Source organism: Idiotropiscis lumnitzeri, chromosome 19 (genome assembly GCF_059441095.1).
Source record: "Idiotropiscis lumnitzeri isolate Australia: NSW breed Sydney's pygmy pipehorse chromosome 19, RoL_Ilum_1.0, whole genome shotgun sequence".
Lineage (NCBI taxonomy): Eukaryota > Metazoa > Chordata > Actinopteri > Syngnathiformes > Syngnathidae > Idiotropiscis > Idiotropiscis lumnitzeri.
Window position 1 is genome coordinate 1,378,042 of NC_142409.1, and position 21,103 is coordinate 1,399,144.

The following is a 21,103-nucleotide window of genomic DNA, read 5'->3' on the forward strand; positions in this document are numbered from 1 at the left end:
GCTGGCTGTGTTTGTTAATGATAGATGGTGTAACCCTGGGCATATAACTGTTAAGGATCAACTTTGCAGTCGGGACATTGAGATGATAGCTGTTAGCATGCGTCCGGTCTATTTACCGCGAGAGTTCAGTCATGTGATCGCGGTGGCGGCGTACGTGCCTCCCTCTGCTAACGGTGAGACAGCCTGTGATGTACTGAATGCAGCTGTGAGCAGGCTACAAACACAGCACCCAAATGCCTTGTTCCTTATCTCTGGTGACTTCAATCATGCTTCTCCTTCCTCCTCTCTGCCTTCATTCACACAAGATGTAACATGCCAAACCAGAGACAATAAAATATTGGACCTCTTCTATGCCAACACCAAGGAGGCGTACACGTCACTGCCCCTCCCCCCGCTGGGCAAAGCTGACCACAACTTGGTTGCTCTCCTGCCTGTGTACAAACCTCTCGTCCGCAGGCAGCCAGCTGTGACACGCACAGTTCAGCAATGGTCCGGAGAAGCCGAGGAGGCCTTGAAGGACTGTTTCAACACAACTGTGTGGGAGGTATTCAGCGAAGCTCACGGTGAGGACATTAATGGTCTAACAGACACAGTTACAGACTATATTAACTTCTGCATGGAGAACACCATTCCCACCAGGACTGTAAGATATTTCTCCAACAACAAACCCTGGATCACACCGGACATTAAAGCTATCCTGAAGGAGAAAAAGAGGGCTTTTGTTTCAGGCGACAAGGACGAGCTGAAGAGAGTGCAGCGTCAGCTGAGAAGGAGGATCCGAGAGGGGAAAAAGTCCTACAGGATGCGGATGGAAGAACAACTGCAGCGGAACAATGCCAGGGATGTCTGGAGGGGCCTGAAGACCATCTCAGGCCACGGACAAGCAGGTAAGACCCAGAAGGGGGGGGGCTTCAGTGGGCAAATGAGTTGAACCTATTTTTCAATAGATTTGATCAAATGTCTGACCCCGCTCAGGCTTCCCTGATGCAGCCCCCACCCACCCCTCCTGCCACTGCGAACAAGACCCTCTCTCCCCCTCTCTCGCCCCTCTCTCTCTCCACAGACTCCAGTTCCCAGCCTCATCAGACAACCACCACTTCCTCCTGCTCAGCCTTGTTCCTCACAACATCTCAGGTGAAGAACCAGCTGAGGAAGATGAAGGCGAGGAAGGCGGCAGGCCCAGATGGGATCAGCTCCCACCTCCTCAAATCCTGCGCAGACCAGCTGTGTGGAATCGTCCAGCACATGTTCAACCTGAGCTTGAAGCTGGGCAGAGTCCCCCAGCTGTGGAAAACATCCTGCCTGGTTCCGGTTCCAAAGACACCCCATCCGAAGGAGCTCAACAACTTCAGACCAGTGGCGCTGACGTCTCATCTGATGAAGACCCTGGAGAGACTGGTCCTCGTCCATCTGCGCCCCCTGGTCAGCTCCTCAATGGACCCACTCCAGTTTGCATCCCAGCCTGGCATCAGTGTGGATGATGCCATCATCTACCTGCTCCACACTTCACTCTTCCACCTGGAGAAGGCGGGGGGCATGGTGAGGATCATGTTCTTTGATTTCTCAAGTGCTTTCAACACCATCCAGCCCGCCTTATTGGGAGACAAGCTGGAGCAGGCGGGAGTGGCCCACCACCTCATCACATGGATTCACAACTTCCTCACAAACCGGCCACAGTACGTGAGAACACAGGACTGTGTGTCTGACGTGCTCCTCTGCAGCACGGGAGCGCCGCAGGGAACTGTGCTGGCTCCCTTCCTGTTCACCCTCTACACCTCGGACTACAAATACAATTCCACAACCTGTCACCTGCAGAAGTTCTCTGATGACTCTGCGATTGTCGGCCTCATCACTGACGATGACGATCGGGAGTACAGAGGGGTTACGCAGGGGTTCGTGGACTGGTGTCAGCAGAACCGCCTCCAAATCAACGCTGGGAAATCCAAAGAGCTGGTGGTGGATTTCCGCAAGCGTCGGCACTCTCCACCTGCACCAGTGAATATCCAGGGAACAGACGTTGAGAGGGTCTCAACTTACAAGTACCTGGGTGTTCATCTGAACAATAAACTGGACTGGAGCGACAACACAGACGCTCTCTATAGGAAGGGTCAGAGCAGACTCTTCCTACTCAGGTGGCTGAGGTCCTTTGGCGTTCGGGGAACACTCCTCAGGAACTTCTATGACTCGGTGGTTTCATCAGTCATCTTCTATGGAGTGGTCTCCTGGGCAGGAGGCATCTCGGGCCGAGACAAAAAGAGACTGGACAAACTGGTGAGGAGGGCCAGCTCTGTCCTGGGCTGCTCCCTGGACTCTGTGGACTCAGTGGGGGGCAGGAGGATGACAGCAAAACTGTCATCAATGCTGGACAAACCAGCCCACCCATTCAATGACACTCTGAGAACACTTTACAGCTCCTTCAGTGACAGACTTTTACACCCTCGCTGTACCAAAGAGAGATTTCGCCGCTCCTTCCTGCCGACTGCTGTCAGACTTTTTAACAAGAACATTGGGTCAGGCCTACAAACAGGAGGGCATTAGTGCAATTGTGCAGTCCTAGAATGCAATATACACTACTACTTTACTTTCAGCCAAGGGTGTACTTAAACATCGACCAATGATGTATTTTGTTTACCATTACAGTATTCTTATTACAATACTTCTATCACTGTAGTATTTCTACCACTGCAGGATGTTCACTATTACAGTACTTTTATCATTGCAGTACTTTTATAATTACGGTATTTCCTATCATTGCGGTACTTTTACTATTACAATACTTCATCATTGCAGTATTTTTCCGTAGTTGCAGTACTTCTACCATTATAGTACTTTTATCATTGCAGTATATTTTATCATTGCAGTACTTTTACCATTACAGTACTTTTATCATTGCAGTATTTTCTATCATTGCAGTACTTTCCTGTCATTTCAGTACTCTCACCATTACAGTACTTTTATCAGTGTAATATCTTTATCATTGCAGTATTTTCAATCATTCAGTAGTTTTTATCATTACAGTGTTTCCCCCTCTGTATAATGGACAGGCATTAGGAGTGTTTCCTTACACTTAGATACGTTTATACTGTGTATATTTGCATGCTTTTTATGAATGTCTGCTGCTAATGTTACACATTAACGGCTACATTACGCCGCCGACTCTGTGTGATCTTTCAAATTTCCCCATTGTGGGACTAATAAAGGACATCTTTATCTTTATCTTTATCTTGTGGACGGCCAACTGGACCAGCTGTGTAATGTCGACATTATTGGATGGGTCACTGCCGGAAGTCTCACTCCATTCACGTCTCGCCCTGGCCACATAGACCAGGCCTGTCTCCCCCTTCCCCACCTGAACGACACAGCAACATCGACCCCAACGGGCCAGAAATATCTGATGCACGGCACGGCCAATCTCACCTGAGGTGTCCCCATTTAGCTGGTGACCATCATGCTGGTCAGCAGGTCTGGCCTCGGCCTCAAGTGAGGACAGTTCCTCTTAAATACATTTTGTCCCGCTTGTAACTCTGTATAAACCAAACCTCTCTTAGTCTGGTGTCTCCTTTGTAGGAGATTTCAACCAACGTGACCTTTTTACAACGTGTCAAATAAACCAATGTTGACCTTTCTGCTATCTTTACAGCTGTGAGAGCTGTCACTAACACTTTCTTCCCCCTTGGGTAATTACAAATGTCTTATCTTCAAACTTCTTACAAGCACCCAGTATCCTGGCTTCACTAATTTAGTGCCCCTGCTGGGAGACAGAAAGATCCTTGTCACTCTAAATTTGCGCCTGTCTTTTGTTTTCCTAACATTTTTCACATATGGTCAACTAAAGTTGCTTCAACATCTATTTCCCATTTGCTCTTAAATTTGAGGTATTCTATAAGTTCTTCCAAACAGTGTTTTACAATGTCTTAGTCCTAAATACAATGAACTACGATACAATGGAAAATATCAGAATAACATTCAGGGTCATTTGTGTCTGAAACATCTCCTCTACAACAACCTACCCTTGCGTTAAGTGAGTAATTTTCCATAAAGACAGTGCCACTAATTCGACATTAATTTCAAGTATCACTGCTGTGGTGCTGTATTATATGGAAAGGTCTAAACAATCCCAGAAAATTTTGCCCGATCCTGGACTGGGTGTGTGTTATCTAGTCGCGCATCCAATGTGAATAATAATAACTCCTGTGGAGCACATGAGCAGGCTAAAGCAACAACTATATCTTAATCTGTACCGTGGACCCTAAATTAGAATATCTTATTTCTCCCTCCTTGTTGAGGAGAACCTCCGGGATGGGCGTGGTGAGGCGCTATTTGAAGCATTCTCTGGCCTTCTGGTCCCACTGGTCACATGTCACCTCAAACCTGTGGAGATAACTGGAGGTGTGGCAATTGCCAGTGAGAAGAGACAAATTATCTTCCTTCCAAAACTTTCAGTTTTGCATAAATTTTGTGTAATAACGTCAATCAATCATTCACTTGATGCTTGAATTTAATTACTCCAATCTTTCTCCAAAAACAATTTGAAAATCAATACTTGGGAGTGCAATAGGGATTCAGGTTGATCAGGCCTGTCCGCCCATTGCACCCTACGTGCTGTAAGGGCTTGCCGGTGACCTCAATCAATTTTCCTTCCTGAGGCTCCCGTCCCTTAAACATTCACTCAAACCATATAGACATACAAACACTTTTTCTTTCACACTTTCATTCAACAAAAGATACTTTCCAATTCCACACAGAGACCCCTCCCTTGGCGCGTCCGCCTTGATTCCACTGAGATTTGTGCTGGCAGTTCCTTAATTCTGCCTCAATTTAGCCAGCGTATGCCAAAACTTACAACTGTGGGTCTCTTGCTTTTCGCATTCACTCTCCGTGATGTCGTTTCTCCTCTCCTGGACGTAGCTGACGAAACTGCACCTGTGACATCAAACAGCTCATAGATGCGGATGTTAGCAGTCTGGTATTTATGGAATGCTGTCATGTCAGCGTTCGCGTCGTACAGTCAAAAAAACATCTGTCTTCCACCTTTGTCACATTTAATACACATCAGTTAATAAATCATCTACAAAAATATTTAGTCCCACTTTATATTTGGTAAACCAATCTCCAATGGCTAGATATTCCCCGTTCCAAAGATTTTCTTTCAACATGTCCATAGAATACTTCACTTAAAACTTATCCCAAAACCATAATCCCTTTGCTTAAAAATTAAAATTTTAATAAGACTGTCGCTGCTCTGCCGTTCCTCAGGTGTCCCCTGCATGTTACCAGTTACTAATTACAGTTACCTCAATATAAAGACCATCAACTCGAGTATGAAACATAAAATATTTATTTCTTCAATTCCTGCTTACAGCAGACCCTAATTCTTATCCTTTTCATTTGTTCAAGTCACACCTTCTTCAATACTGCCTGTTTCATCATCCTCCTTTCAATGGAACATTAATTGTTCCTTTCTCTTTTCTTATTGAACTTCCAATCGCTACACTGACACAATTTCTTCTCTTTTCTCTAGCTTTCTTTCTTTCTCTTTTCTTATTTCATCCCTACTTCATGTTTTTCTTCTCTTTTTTATGTTTCATTTTTATGAATTTATCCTTAATCTCCGTGCCACACCCGGGACCCGAGACCACTATCACACTTCCTCTCCTTCGCCATCTTGAAATCAAAATCCACTCGTGCGTGTCCCAAACACACTTCTTACGCAGAACAATTTTAGCCTTCACATTCACACCGCTTCCACTCTGATATTTTAAATCGTATCTTAACCACGAATAGTTCCAAACTATTCTAGTAGGTAAATCCCAGATTTTACTCTACTATCGTCCACACTTTTACACTTATTTATTTATATATTTATTTATTTATTTAACCATATCGTATCTTAACCACGAATAGTTCCAAACTATTCTAGTAGGTAAATCCCAGATTTTACTCTACTATCGTCCACACTGTTACACTTATTTATTTATATATTTATTTATTTATTTAACCATATATTTTAACGCCGTTCCGCTCCGCCTTCCTTTTATAATTTAGCGTTGCCAATATGCAGAATTTGAAAAGGATCTGCTTACCTTTTGTCACTGTGGGCCCAAGAGGAAGGCCGGTCGGATGTGCGGCTCCTTTATTCTTTATCAGGTCGTCACCTGGTGTGGACGTGGGCCCCAGGCCCGAGTCCCAGACTCTTGTGGTTTTTCCTGAAGCCCCAGGCTTCCTTTGAGCCCCAGACTCTTGAAGTCCCAGACTTCTTTTCTTTTCTTGGAGTCCCAGACTCTCTTTGAAGTCCCAGACTTCTATTACCTCTCATGCATCACGTCGGGGTCACCATAAATTGTTGGAATTTATCTTTATATCAATGTTAGAATTTAACTTTAACCCAATGTAAACTCAAATAAGTAATCTGACTCCAATTTGCGACCTTACCCAACTCTCACTCATCCAACAATATGCGCGCTCGTTCTGCAATAGAAAGGTATCAGGAAGCCGGCATTTTCACGCACAAAGTGGATTTATTCCCAATACAGATTTTCTACATGGCACCTGGGTCTCGGGTCCCTCTCAATACAACTCTACACCTCTCTTGCCACCAGCGAATGTGTTCTACCTCCGAGTTGCCCAGTAATGATTCATACTATACAACATGCAAATGGCACAGAGACAAAGGCATCCTGGCATGATTCTATTGGCTATGTGTATTGCAGTTAACTTTAGCTCGCTCTCATTGGTCTTTCTCCTCCCGCCGAATCCCGTGGCTCCTCCTGCGTGCGATCCCCCGATGGCCGCTCCTTCCCGGAGTCATCTCGTCTCGCTCAGCACCTTCTGCTTCTAAAACATTCCATTCTTGCACAACCCCCGCAACCAGTTTCGCTTCACCAGTCACACTCTCAGCATTTTACAATATCACATTTTCATACATTGGATGCACCAACATCTCATGAACTATGTTAAGCTCAAACTCTTATATTCCTTTAATAGTCAAATGTATGAAATCCTTTAAGTGTAACTGAAGTTTAGACCATGCTAATGACCAGACCCTCAGGATTGGAATGCAGGAAGATTGGATCACAGCTGCACCACAGGAGGTGTGAACGAGACCCCTCTGAAACAATGGACTTCCATGCCGGGATCACAAAAGTGGCTCCTAGCAGTCTACCCTTTGTTCAGTTTTAAATTGACTGCCATTTACATTATCCTTTAATATACTCTGTTTATTTTCACATTCCTTTTCTTTTCTTTTTGAACTTCCAATCTCTACACTGCAGCTTATCCCTGGGTTTTATTTTACTACCTAATGTCCCCATTTTAGAAAATTTGGACCAGTTTGTCAACACCTAGGGTGTTCTAAAAACTGGTTTCTCATCAGTAGGACAGCAACTCAAATTTCCTGTTGTGGTTATTCTCACTTCAACCTTTTCAGGTGGAGAATTCTTGCCTTTGCATCCAAACCAGTCTGCTGTTTATAACCCTACTGTATTACAATAAAATACCAAGTGGTATTCGTAATCCCCAATCACACCGTTCACTCACTTTACATACGGTTTGCGCAAACATTCACACACGGAATTTAAGTGTGCACAGGACTCCGCCGTCCTACTTTCTCCACGGAATTTCTCGGACTCCGCCGTCCCTCATATACCTGCCATTGACTAGTATTCACAGGGTTTTTTTTATTTCTCATTCCACTGTCCTTCATGGACCTGCCATCGACTAGTATGCACAGGATTTCTTATCTAAACACAATTTCTTTCTCTTTTCTCTATCTTTCTCTTTTCTTATTTCATCTCTACTTCATGTCTTTCTTCGCTTTTTTTTTTCCATGTTTCATTTTTATTAATTTATTCTTAATCTCCGACCAGACTTCAGTCCGTTCGTCTGAAGTGCCACACCCGAGACCACTATCACACGTCCTCTCCTTCGCCATCTTGAAATCCACACGTGCGTGTCCCAACCACTTTTTATGCAGAACAAATTTAGTTTTCACACTCACACCGCTTCCACACTGATACGTAAATCCCAGATTCTAAACCGTATCGTAACCACGAATAGTTCCAAACTATTCTAGTAGGTAAATCCCAGATTATACCCTACTAACGTCCACACTGTTACACTTTTACTTTTACGCCGTTCCGCTCCTCCTTCCTCTTATAATTTAGCGTTGCCAATGTGCAGAATTTGAAAAGGTTCTGCTTACCTTGTTTCACTGTAGGCCCAAGAGGAAAGAAGGTCGGATGTGTGGCTCCTTTATCAGGTCGTCACCTGGTGTGGACGTGGGTCCCAGACCCGAGTCCCAGACTCTTGTGGTTTTTCTCGAAGTCCTAGACTTCTTTTACCTCTCTTGCATCACGTCAGGGTCACCATAAATTGTTGGAATTTAATTTTAAATCAACATAAACTCAAGTTAGCAATCTGACTCCAATTTGTGACCTTACCCAACTCTCACTCATCCAACAATATGCGCGCTCGATCTGCAATAGAAAGGTATCCGGAAGCCAGCATTTTCACGCACGAGTGGATTTATTCCTAATACACAGATTTACTACATGTGCACCTGGGTCTCGGGTCCCTCTCAATACAACTCTGTACGCCTCTCTTGCCACCAGCAGACGTACTCTACATCTGAATTGCCCAGTAATGATTCATACTATACAACATGCAAATGGCACAGCAACAAAGGCATCCTGGCATGATTCTATTGGCTATGTGTATCCTGCAGTTAACTTTAGCTTGCTCTTATTGGTCTTTCTTCCCCTGCAGAATCACGTGGTGGCTCCTCCTGGTTGTGCTTGAGTCATCTCGTCTCCGCCCCCTCCTTGCGGTTATCACCGTCTGTTCTAAAACATTCCATTCTTGCACATTCTTGCACCACATACCCTGTTCCGCTCCACCAGTCACACGCTCAGCACTTTATAGTCTCACACTTTCATACACAGGATGCAGCAACATCTAATGAACTACGTTAAGCTCAAACTCTTATATTCCTTTACTCTGTTGAAACAAGTCTAGACATGTTGCCAACGACACGGGTTATTAAAACCTGGCAAAGCATTCCTTTGTAGAAACAGGCCTAGGCATGTTACCAGCGATACAAGTCAGGACATGTACCCCTTGGGCCGCCGATATTTGGGCAGCCGGATTATGTCATTTAACCATCCCCCTGTCTCAAACCAGTATAAGTAAAGCCCAAACCAAGCTCCAGACAAACAATCCAATTTTTTCCAGCTGAAGAGCCATACCTACACCTCATGAAAATGAAGATGCTCAGAACAAGACGCCTCATGGCCCTGAGCACCACCACCCCGAGAAGGGTGTCACCCATCAGGGCACCTGTGAACGGGTCAAAAAGTCAAGTCAAGTCAATTTTATTTGTATAGCCCTTAATCACAGACAGTCTCAAAGGGCTTTACATAGCCACAATCGACATCCCCGATCTTAACCCCCAGGAGGGCAAGGAAAAACTCACAAAACCTCATTAGGGGAAAAGTGAGAAACCTTGAGAAGGGACCACAGATGGGGGAATCCCCCTTCCAGGATGACCAGGCTGCAATGGATGCCAACTGGGCAACATTTGACACATACAATGATGCTATGCAATAATAGATGAGATAATATAAGAGTCAATTGAATGAAGTGCTGCAGGAAGATGACTTCAGTGGAGTGGGTCCTCATCCAGGGCCGTAATATCCATGGCAGCATATCCGAAGATGAGCCTTCGATCTTGTACCAGTCAGTTGGTGTAAATTCAGTACAGCCACTTCCAAGTGAATCGCCATCACCTAATTCGGGGAATTGGGAACAGAAAAGAAAGAACAGAAATAGCAAACAGGCCAACAAGTAGTTCAATGAAGTGCTGAAATATAAGGAAATCAGAAAAGGCGCTGCATGAAGACGACTTCGGCAGAGCAGGTCCCTTCCCGGTTCGTCAGTGCCGTAATCTTCAAAGCATGTCCCCATCACCTAATTTCCAAGCAGGGGAAGGAGGGGGCAGAAAAGAGAAGAACCGGCAGTAAACAGGCCAACAAATAATTAAATTAGATGCTAAAGTATATAAATAAATTGATCAAATGTCGTGCTGCAGGAAGACGACATCACTGGAACAGGTGCATGCCCAGTTGGTCAATGCCTTAAACTTCCTAGTGGGTCACCGTCACCTAATCCCCCAGCCGGGGGAAAAGGGGGCAGAAAAGAAAAGCGGCAATAAACAGGCCAACAAATATTTCAGCTAAATGCACAAGAGTATAAATGCGTCTTTAATAGTGTTTTGAACATTTCTACTGAGGTGGTGCCTCTAATATCTGAGGGTAGTGCATTCCAAAGCATTGGTGCCCGAATAGAGAACGCTCTAGAACCTGCGGACTTCTTTTTGGCTCGCGGGATCACTAAAAGACCAGCATTTTGTGAGCGAAGGTTTCGGGACGGAACATATGGTACCACGAGGTCAACGAGATAAGAAGGTGCTAAGCCGTGCAATATTTTAAAAGTAAGTAGCAGTACTTTAAAATCACATCTCAAGTGGACCGGAAGCCAATGCAAATTGGCTAATATCGGGGTAATATGATCAAACTTTCTCGTCTTAGTTAAGAGTCTAGCTGCTGCATTTTGAACTAACTGCAGACTTTTAATACTCGACATGGGGAGACCCGAGAGCAAAGCGTTACAATAGTCGAGGCGAGACGTAACAAACGCATGGATTAAGATTTCCGCGTCACACGTTGTTAGAATTGGGCGAATTTTAGCAATGTTACGCAGATGAAAAAACGCAGTTCGAGTAATATTTTTAATGTGCATTTGAAATGACATAGTTGCGTCAAATATAACACCGAGATTTTTTGTTGAATCCTTTTGGATAATATTACATTTATTGATATTCAGAGTGGTGTCTTTGAAAAGGTACCGATGACGCGCTGGTCCAATGATGAGCATCTCGGTTTTATCTGAGTTAAGACGCAAAAAATTGAAAGACATCCATTGTTTAATTTCGGCAAGGCACGCCTCTAATTTATAGCAGTCGCGCGGATTCGTTATATCCAACGGCATGTATAATTGCGTATCATCAGCATAACAGTGAAAACTAATGTTATATTTCCGTATAATATCACCAAGCGGTAGCATATAGATGCTAAACAATAGAGGTCCAAGTACCGATCCCTGCGGAACTCCACATGTGATCTTACAAAGATCCGAAGTCATATTGCCATGAATTACACGGTGCGTCCTCTCCGACAGATACGAATTAAACCAAGAAAGCGCTGAACCTGAAATGCCAACACACGTTTCAAGGCGTTTTAATAATATGTTATGATCAACGGTATCAAAAGCCGCACTAAGATCGAGTAAGAGTAATATTGATGAGGTGTCGGCGTCCATAGCTATGAGAAGATCATTAGTAACTTTAGCAAGGGCCGTCTCAGTAGAGTGGTCGGCTCTAAAACCCGATTGGAAAGGTTCAAATTGATTATTAGCAGTCATATATTCATTAAGTTGTTGCGCTACGACTTTTTCAAGAATTTTTGCAATAAACGGAAGATTTGAAACCGGCCTATAGTTGTTGAGACTCTCTGGGTCGAGGTTTGGTTGCTTAAGTAGCGGTCGGATAACGGCGGTCCTAAAAGCTGCTGGTACTATACCCGTGGTAAGTGATAGATTAATTATATTTAAAACAGACGGTCCTAGGGTCGTAAACAGTTCTTTAATTAGTTTGCCAGGAATCGAGCACACAAGTTGTCGGTTTTGCCGCACTAACCAATTTTGTTAGGCTTTCAAGAGATACTTTTTTAAATTGAGATAAGGTTATCCGACAGTTATCAGCCCTAATGTCCCTATTAACACCATTTATCGCGGAATTCAACGGAATTTTAAGAACAGTGTCTTTAATCTCATCACGAATACATTCTATCTTCTGAGTAAAAAATTGCATAAAATCGTGAGCTGAATAGGAAGAGCTATCCGAGGTTGGCCGCTGTTGCGTTAGCATTGCTACGGTATCAAATAAATATTTAGGGTTGTTTTTATGTAAGACAATTAATCTAGAATAATAATTAGTTTTGGCTAGATTAAGCGCTTCTTTGTATATTAGTAAACTATCGCACCATGCCTGACGGAAGACCTCAAGTTTGGTCGCACGCCATTTGCGCTCAAGCTTCCTACAAGATCGTTTCAGTACGCGCGTTTCCTCTGTAAACCACGGAGTAAGCCTCTTTGGACGAGTTTTAGTTTTTAAAGGCGCGACGGAGTCAAGCGCATTTAACAAAGCGACATTAAAGTTGTTTGTGAGATCATCAATCATACCAATATAATTAGGAAACGAAGCAGTTGCTAAAGGGAGTAGCTCAGAGAACGCAACGATGGTTGAGGAGCTAATGTTACGGCTGCTATAATTTTGATTATGGTCAGAACGATGACAGTGAGCCAAGATTTCAAATTTGATAAAGTAATGGTCAGATATAGCACTGGTATATGGTAATACAATTATTTTTGAAGATGCTAAGCCTCGGGTTAATACCAAATCTAGCGTATTGCCATTTATATGCGGTGCTTCATTTATTATTTGCGTGAAACCAAACATCAATGATTGTCCGAAACGCCACGGTAAGTGGTTCCGACGGGAGATTCATATGAATGTTGAAGTCGCCCATGATAAGTATATTATCCGCATTGCAGAACTCTCTTCAGGTAAACAATGCAACTAATTATGAGTTATATTTCTATAATCTATATCTATATAATATTTAATAAAAGTATCTTTGTATTGCAGATAGCGGTATGGACGAACCTACATTCGACCATGATCTGACTACGGTTGAAAAAGTTGTCGATGTTACAACTTCAGACAGGAGCCGTGCTGACACCCCTACAAATGTAGGTGAGGACCAGGTTGAGATGCCAGGTCCATCACACGCGATCCAGGCTGTGCCAACGTACTCTACATGGTTTGACGTCCCAGGAATCTTACCTACTACCGTCCCATCCTCGTACAACACCTGCGAGCCGTCATATCGAGGATGGATCCGTCCTGATACTCCGCCATCGACCCCTCCGATGACCCCCATATCATCTGCTGAATCTTCACAAAACGATGAGGTACAACGACCCAGTTGGTCCGATCAAGAGCTATCAAACAACGAGTATGACTCCTCTAAGGTTCACACTATGACCGAACCAAACCCCAGCCCTGCATCTATTCCCGAGGGTGATGTACAACATATGTCATGGGATGATCCTCCTAAGGGATGGGTTGACATGGATGTTGTAATAGTCATTAAAGCGGCGATTCTTTATATTCTCAATCGCTTTTTTGCCAAGGTATCAGAAAAGACAGGGTTGTTTGCATAACTATGTTCATCTTGGGGGTCATTTTTATATAAGAATGCATTATGAACGTATAATACCAATCCTTTGCAACAAACAGTTTTTGCCTTGTATTCACTACCTGCTGGAATTGTGTTCTGTAAAAGCGGATAAAGAAACGGTCAAAGGCGTTGCTGAGATCTTACTGGTGGAGTTAGCGCTTGTACAGAACTTACCGGCCCGACTTGCAGAAGATGAGAACTTCCTCCTTATGATAAACCGTGATCAGCGTGATAGTTTTGAAGAATATATTATCCAGAATATTAACTTTGAATAAAAATGGGTCATGTGTTGAGAAAGTTAACGTTTTTTGGCTACAGAAGCCATTGATGGGTAGATATAATAAATAGAACAATTTCATATAATCCTGATGTTGATGATAAAGACCCTGTCACTGAAAATTTTTTATTGTTTATGCAAAAAGTGCATGTTATGTCTTTGACGGTTTTTCAAACGCCTTGGGAATCTTTTGTGCGACACGTCATATCTGTGAGTCGGTCGGGTTTTGCCGGGACGTTTCAAAATGTTTTGGAAAATTGGGAAAATGAGATAAATGTAGGTCATGTACTCACCATACTTACGCTGTTTAACGATGTGATGAGATCAGCGTTTTTACATATGTTTTATTCAATAAAAACATTTTGAAATGATTACAGACAATGATGTGTTTTAAATTTGTGAAAAGAACACGCCGCCTGTCCAATACATGGCTTTTCTACACACGTTTGACAATGTTTAACAAAAGTAGACACCATGGCGTCGTTCTGTAAAACATCAGTTCTGTAACACATCATCCTTGTAGCAAGCTAACACATCCTGATAACTCAACCCGCAACCTCTCTGGGTTAAATAATAGACACAATGCTGACCACAGGTGACTGACAGTTCATTTTGTAGCCGTCTGTTATGGTACAAAATACGGCGGGAATGTTTTTTCAAAAATGAGTTTATGGTTTGCGGATAATATTGAAATTCTGGGGGAAATCCAAAAGCATCAAAAAAAGTACTTGTTCGATCTTTTTACAGCGTTAGAGCTAGCCAATGCTCTCCAGGTAGGTTGCAAGGATGTGTGTTGACGATGTAGAAGATTGGTGGGGTAGGTTGCAACGAATTTATTTCATCCGAAGCGTAAACGCCTCCAAATAAACGTCCTTGTAGACGTTTCATGAGTTTCTCCAGCTTTCTCCCGTTCATCAATAATAATCCACCAAGACTTGGCGTTTTGAATTAATTTCCAGGATGGAATCGTAGTATGCATACACGATAAGGGTGGTTGTGTGAGGGAGTGGGACTCTGAATCTCATCTCTAACCTCAAACTCCCGTTGGAGACGGGTGCAAGAGCTCCTGAGTCATCATCGGGGTTTAAATTAAAAACATAGAGCGCATATCCGCCTGAAAAATCCTCCCGGTTGATGCAAAGAGGTAAATCTTTCAAATGTCTTCCTGTCGCTGTAAACAAGTTATGAAACTCTCGAACAGCGTTTCCCGCATTAAATTGGGGTTGGAAGGCTTTGGCTGGAATCTGTCTCCCTTCTTGGCATAGTGCTAAATATTCCAAATTATGATGTGAAAAATTAAAAGGATTCAAATCTTTTCTGCCCACAAAGGCGTTGTGGTTGACAAGCCCTAACACCACATAACGAGGTGTATGGCCGAGGAAAAGGTTGTCTTGCTGACATGTTCTGGAATGTTGGGGGATAGAATAAGTTTCCACATTAAATGACGTCGTCCGGCTGACCAAATATAGGCGGGCCAAGGGGTACATGTCCTGACTTGGATCGTTGCTAACATGCCTAGGCCTGTTTCTACAAAGGAATGCTTTGCCAGGTTTTAATAACCCGTGTCGTTGGTAACATGCCTAGACTTGTTTCAACAGAGGAAGGGGATGCTTTGCTACCCGGATGTCCAAATATAGACACATTTCACAAAGGTAAGTATGTTTACTTTCCTTCCGTTTTAATATGGTTTGTTTAATAACCCTAACCCTTAATTTATTGGTTCAACGATTATACGATACAAACCAAGATGACGACCTCTGAAGACTACAAACCAGATGGCGGATGCTGAGAACTACAAACCAAGATGGCAGCCGTGTAGGAAGTGACGTGCCCGGAAATGGGAGGGTGCTTGGTGCAGGTAGTGACGTGCCCGGAAATGGGAGGGGTTATGACGTACCAGTAAATGGGTGGGGTGGACATGACGTCACCCGGAAACGGTGGGGGGTATGACCACACCCGGTAGTCGTAAATCATAGGGGTCATAAATCATGGGTCATAAATACCTTTTTGACATAAGTAGGACTATCTTCTTTTTTAGCATCGCTGGTCTCACCACAGTTCTATAAACTTTTCCTTTCATTTTAGCTGAAACTCTTCTAATGCACATCACACCTTGTACTTTTCTCCACCCGTTCCAGCCAGCCTGCACACGCTTCTTCACTTCTTTTCCACACTCTCCATCACTCTGGACTGTAGACCCTAGATACTTAAACTCCTTCGCCTTCTTGGTCTCTTCTCCCTGTAAGAACACTCTTTCTCTTGGGTCCCTCTCATTTACACACAGATACTCCGTCTACGGCTAATCTTCATTCCCCTCCTTTCCAGGGCAAACCTCCATGCCTCCAGCTTCTCCTCCACCCTTTCCCTGCTCTCACTACATATCACAATGTCATCTGCAAATATCATGGTCCATGAAGATTCCTGTCGAACCTCGTCTGTCATCCTGTGCATGGCCACAGAAGGGACTCAAAGCTGATCCCTGATGTAGTCCCACCTCCACCTTGAACTTCTCCGTCACACCTACAGCACACCTCACCACTGTCTTACAGTCCTCATACATGTCCTGCACCACTAGAACATACTTCTCTGCTACTCCAGACTTCCTCATACAGAACCACTGTTCCTTTCTGGGCACTCTGTCATAAGCTTTCTCCAGATCTACAAAGACACAATGCAGCTCCTTTTGACCTTCTCTGTCTCTATCTCTGTCAGCATCCTCAAAGCAAATATTGTATCTGTTGTACTCTTTTTTTGGCATAAAGCCATGCTGCTGCTCACAGATGTTCACCTCTGCCCTCGGTCTAGCTTCCACCACTCTTTCCCACAGCTTAATTGTGTGGCTCATCAGCTTTATTCCTCTGTAGTTGTCACAGCTCTGTACATCTCCCTTGTTCTTAAAAATGGGCTCCAGCTCAAGTCCTCGGGCATCTTCTCACTAAGATCCTGTTGACCAACCCAGTCAGAAATTCTACTGCTATCTCTCCTCGACACTTCCCTACCTCCATGGGTATATCATCAGGGCCGAGTGCCTTTCTGCTTTTCATCCTCTTCAATGCTCTTCTCACTTCATCCTTACTGATCTTTGCAACTTGCTGGCCCACAGCAGTTGCCTCTTCTTCTCTTTGTTATCTTTCATTTTCCTCATTTATCAAATTTTCAAAGTACTCTTTCGATCTTCCAATCACACTACTGGCATCTGTCAATACACTTCCATCCCTATCCTTTATTACCCTAACCTGCTGCATCCTTCCCATCCCTGTTTCTCTGCCTTGCCAACCTGTATGGATCGGTCTCTCCCTCCTTACTTTCCAACCTCGCATACAAGTCATCGTAAGCCCCTTGTTTGGCCTTTGCCACTTCCACTTTCATCTTCCGCTGCATGTCCCTGTTTTCTGTCTACTTTATTCAGTCCTCTCACTGTCCCAATTCTTCTTAGCTAACCTATTTCTCTAGGTCCATTTCCGCACCTCCTCATTCCACCACCAAGTCTCCTTATCTTCTTCCCTTCCAGATGACACACCGAGGACTTTCCTACCTGTCTCCCAGATCACATTTGCTGTAGTTGTCCAGTCATTTGGGAGCTCCTCCTGACCATCAAGAGCCTGTCTCAACTCCTTCCTGAAGGTCATACAACACTCTTCCCCTTTCATCTTCCCCCATTTTGTCCTCTGCTCTGCCTTTGCCCTCTTTGTCGTTTTCACCACAAGAGTCATCCTACACACTACCATCCTGTGCTGTTTGGCTACACACTCAACTACCACCTCTTTGCTGTCGTTGATCTCTTCAGATTAGACCGTCTACACAAGATGTAGTCTACCTATGTACTCCTACCTCCACTTTTGTAGCCACCCTTTGTTGATGCCTCTTTTGGAAGAAAGTATTCACAACAGCCATTTTCATCCTTTTTGCAAAGTCAACCGCCATCTGTACTTCTGCGTTCCTCTCCTGGATACCAAACCTGCCCATCACCTCCTCATCACCACCCTTTCCTGCCGCAACATGTCCATTGAAGTCTGCACCAATGACAACTCTCTAATTTCTAGGGATTGCTCTCAATCATTTCTTCAAGGTCCAACCAAAAGTTCTCCTTCTCCTCCTGCTCACAACCTACCTGTGGCACATACCCACTAACAACACTGACCATCACACCTTCGATTCCGAGCTTCAGGGTCATCAATCTATCTGATACTTTTTACTTCCAGGACGTTCCTAACAAACTCCTCTTTCACAATAACTCCTACTCCATTTCTCTTCCTATCTATACCATGATAGAACAACTTGAACCTGCTCCTAAACCTCTCGCTTTGCTCCCTTTCCACCTGGTCTCCTGAATACATAGTATGTCCACTTTCCTCCTCTGCATCATGTCAACAAGCTCGCTACCTTTCCCTGCCATAGTTCCCACTACTCTCAGTCCTAGGCTCTTTGTGTTCCTCTTCTCTTTCTTCCTTCGAACACATCTTCCTCCTCTCCTTTTTCGACCAACAGTAGTCCAATTTCCACCAGGTCATTAGCACCCTTGGCGGTCGTTGTTAACCTGAGCCTCGACCGATCCGGTATGGAAGTTGTATATTTGCTTCGCATGTTTGATTTGGCCAAAGTTTTACGTCAGATGCCCTTTATGACACAACCCTCTGTAATTATCCGGGCTTGGAACCGGCATAAGAAGACAATGGCTTGTGCCCCTTACCGCTACATTAATGCATCATATAAATGCATTGCAAAATAATAATAAAAAAAAATAATAAAGCTGACTACTACACGGATTTCACTTATCGCGGGTTATTTTTTGGAATGTAATTCCCGCGATAAGGAGGATAGGGATCGCTGTACAGTGATTAAACTGATGTACAGCTTGTTTCCAATAGAGGGTGCAAGTGGTTTATATATGCCAGAGTTATAAAAGTCTAGTAGACGGAGTAACAACGAACTGTCCGTCAGAGCTGTTGTAAAATGTTAATACAATACAACTTAGTTACCTGCAATAAAAAGCCGACTACAAGCAAGCTGACGTGTGTACATATATTCAGTAATATCTCAAGATATTACATCCAGTGTCGCCCAAAGGGAAAGAGGTCCAATTTAAAATTTTGAACGAAATATAAGATTGAAGTTAGATTTTCTTTTTACTAATTGTGTGTTCTGTGATTATGTTGAAAATCTAAACCATTTGTTGTTGTTGTTTCATTGCAATGCTGTATCCTTCTGTTGTGATTTAGGGAGTTGGTGGCCATCTAAAAATGTCAACCCCTTGACAAAGAGGCTATTTTTTCGGTCTGTTCCAAGGAGATAAGAAATTGGAATTTGTTTTGAACGTTTTATTGCTGTTATGGAAGTTTTTCATCGGCAGGTGCAGATATTTACGGAGCCCCTTAACCCCGAAAAAATCTGTATCCCCTTGTCGCGGGAGCGCGCACGCATTGACTGAAGGCGGCGCGATGTTACTACGTTTGTTTTCATAGAAAGGCATGAAGAATGTATAATTTTGTGTTTTTGATTTGCTGTAATTTAAACTAGGTTTTGCATAAAAGTGGCAGTATCCGTCGGTGTGGTTTTCAGCGCACCATTCGCGACAATTTAACGCGTAAAGTAAGCGTTTGACTCCGCCGAAATTGGGGGGAAATTACCTGCATTTGCATTCGTTAGACCAAAGAAATTTCGCAATCAATGAAGCTTCCATAAGTGAATTTCAGTGATCAAACCATGATGAAAAGGGGAGGGGATTAGTGAAGTGGGCTATCGTATTTCCAGCGAGATCAAATTCAGTGGCAAAATACAGATAGGTGGTATCCTATTGGAGAACACGTAATTGTATTCCAATTGACTGATTTGTTTCTTTATTTTTATAACCACTGATAGCCGCGTCAAGAGTAATAAAATAATTTAAAAAATAATGTCACTCGCGTCTGCGTCGGACTCGAGGTGCATTCAATGACCACTTCCGCAGTCGGAAAGTTACCAGGGAATACTGATTATGGCAGCACCTGCCAGAATAGGTCCCCCCCTGTTGAAATTTGTGGCGTTAGCCGTTCTTTATTGAAGTGCGCAACAATCAGCAACATACAGCAGCGCAAAAAAAAACGGAAGTAAACAGTGTCTTCTTCGCGATACACAAAGTCACAGCATGAAGCAACAGCACCACCCATTGACAAATTACCGTACTACAACACTCCAACTTAATTTTACAATGGTATCTCGAAGTTTTAAACAATTTTACAGAGCTGTGCTCCCTTTTTCAAAAAATGTCAAGACAGGCAAACCAAAAGCACATTTCTCTTTTACAGTGAACTTCAGGAACTCTTTTTTCACATTTCTTCAGGAACTCTTTTTACACGTTTCACACATTTTAACCAATTCAACTGTCAGACACCAACATATATTTAGACTGGAAATAATCCAATTTCCCTCCTAAGATTTTCAAATCTTTGTTTCGTAAGTGGCTTGGTCAATATATCCGCTTTCATATCATTTGTTGGGCAATATTGTATCTCAATTTGTCCATTCTGTACACATTCACGAATGTAGTGGTATCGAATGTCAATGTGTTTAGTTCTGGAGTGGTCCACAGGATTCTTTGCAATTGCGATTGCTCCTTGGTTGTCTTCCAAAATTCTTATGGACATATCCTTCATCCCAAGATCACTCAGTAATCGTCTCAACCAAACACCTTCTTGTGCAGCTTGACTCAGTGCGACATATTCAGCTTCAGCTGTTGAAAGTGCAACTGTCGCCTGTTTCTTGCTAAGCCAGCTCACGGCTCCTCCACTTACTAGGAATATGTTGCCTGTTGTTGAGCGGCGGTCATCTTGATCACCAGCCCAATCAGCATCAGAGAATCCGATCAAAGCATCTGTGTTTGACTGCTCATACTTGAGAGAAAGATTTGCTGTCCCTTTCAAGTATCGGAATATCCTCTTCACAGCAGTCAGATGTGCAGCGTCTGGATTGGCGTTGAACTTAGACACAGTACTCACTGCATGAGCTATGTCTGGTCGTGTGGCCATTGCAGCATACAGCAAACTTCCTACCATTGACTGATAGATTTGTTGATTTACTGGCTTACTGACACCATCGCTTTTCCTTAATTTGACATTGGCATCAGCAGGAGTTGCCGCAGGGTTTGCATTGTCCATTCCATATCTCTTGAGTATAGCCTCGATATAATGCTTCTGACTAAGAAAGACACAGTTCTTATCTTTGTCTTGGACCACAGAGATGCCCAGTATGTAATACAACTCACCCATGTCTTTCATCTTGTAGCGCTCACCGAGGGTCGTTTTCAGCAGGTTCATGTTCTCCTTTGATTGTGTTATCAGAATGAGATCATCCACATACACACCAAGTATCTCAAGCTCTTCTCTTGATCTAACAAACACACATGAATCAGCTGTACTCTGTTTAAATCCTATTTCCGTCATGAACTCGGTGAAGGCTTTGCTCCAGCAGCGAGGTGACTGCTTCAGTCCATAAA

The 21,103-nt window shown here is 43.5% G+C and overlaps 1 protein-coding gene across 1 annotated transcript; it reads left to right on the forward strand.

The window, feature by feature from the left end:
- LOC148317970 (uncharacterized) lies at positions 1-9,232 on the forward strand. Its single transcript, XM_088283541.1, has 3 exons — positions 1-887; positions 976-1,069; positions 9,178-9,232. Exons 1-3 carry the CDS (start codon positions 83-85, stop codon positions 9,230-9,232), a joined length of 954 nt encoding a protein of 317 aa, XP_088139667.1. The 5' UTR covers positions 1-82.
- Positions 9,233-21,103: the final 11,871 nt, after the last annotated feature.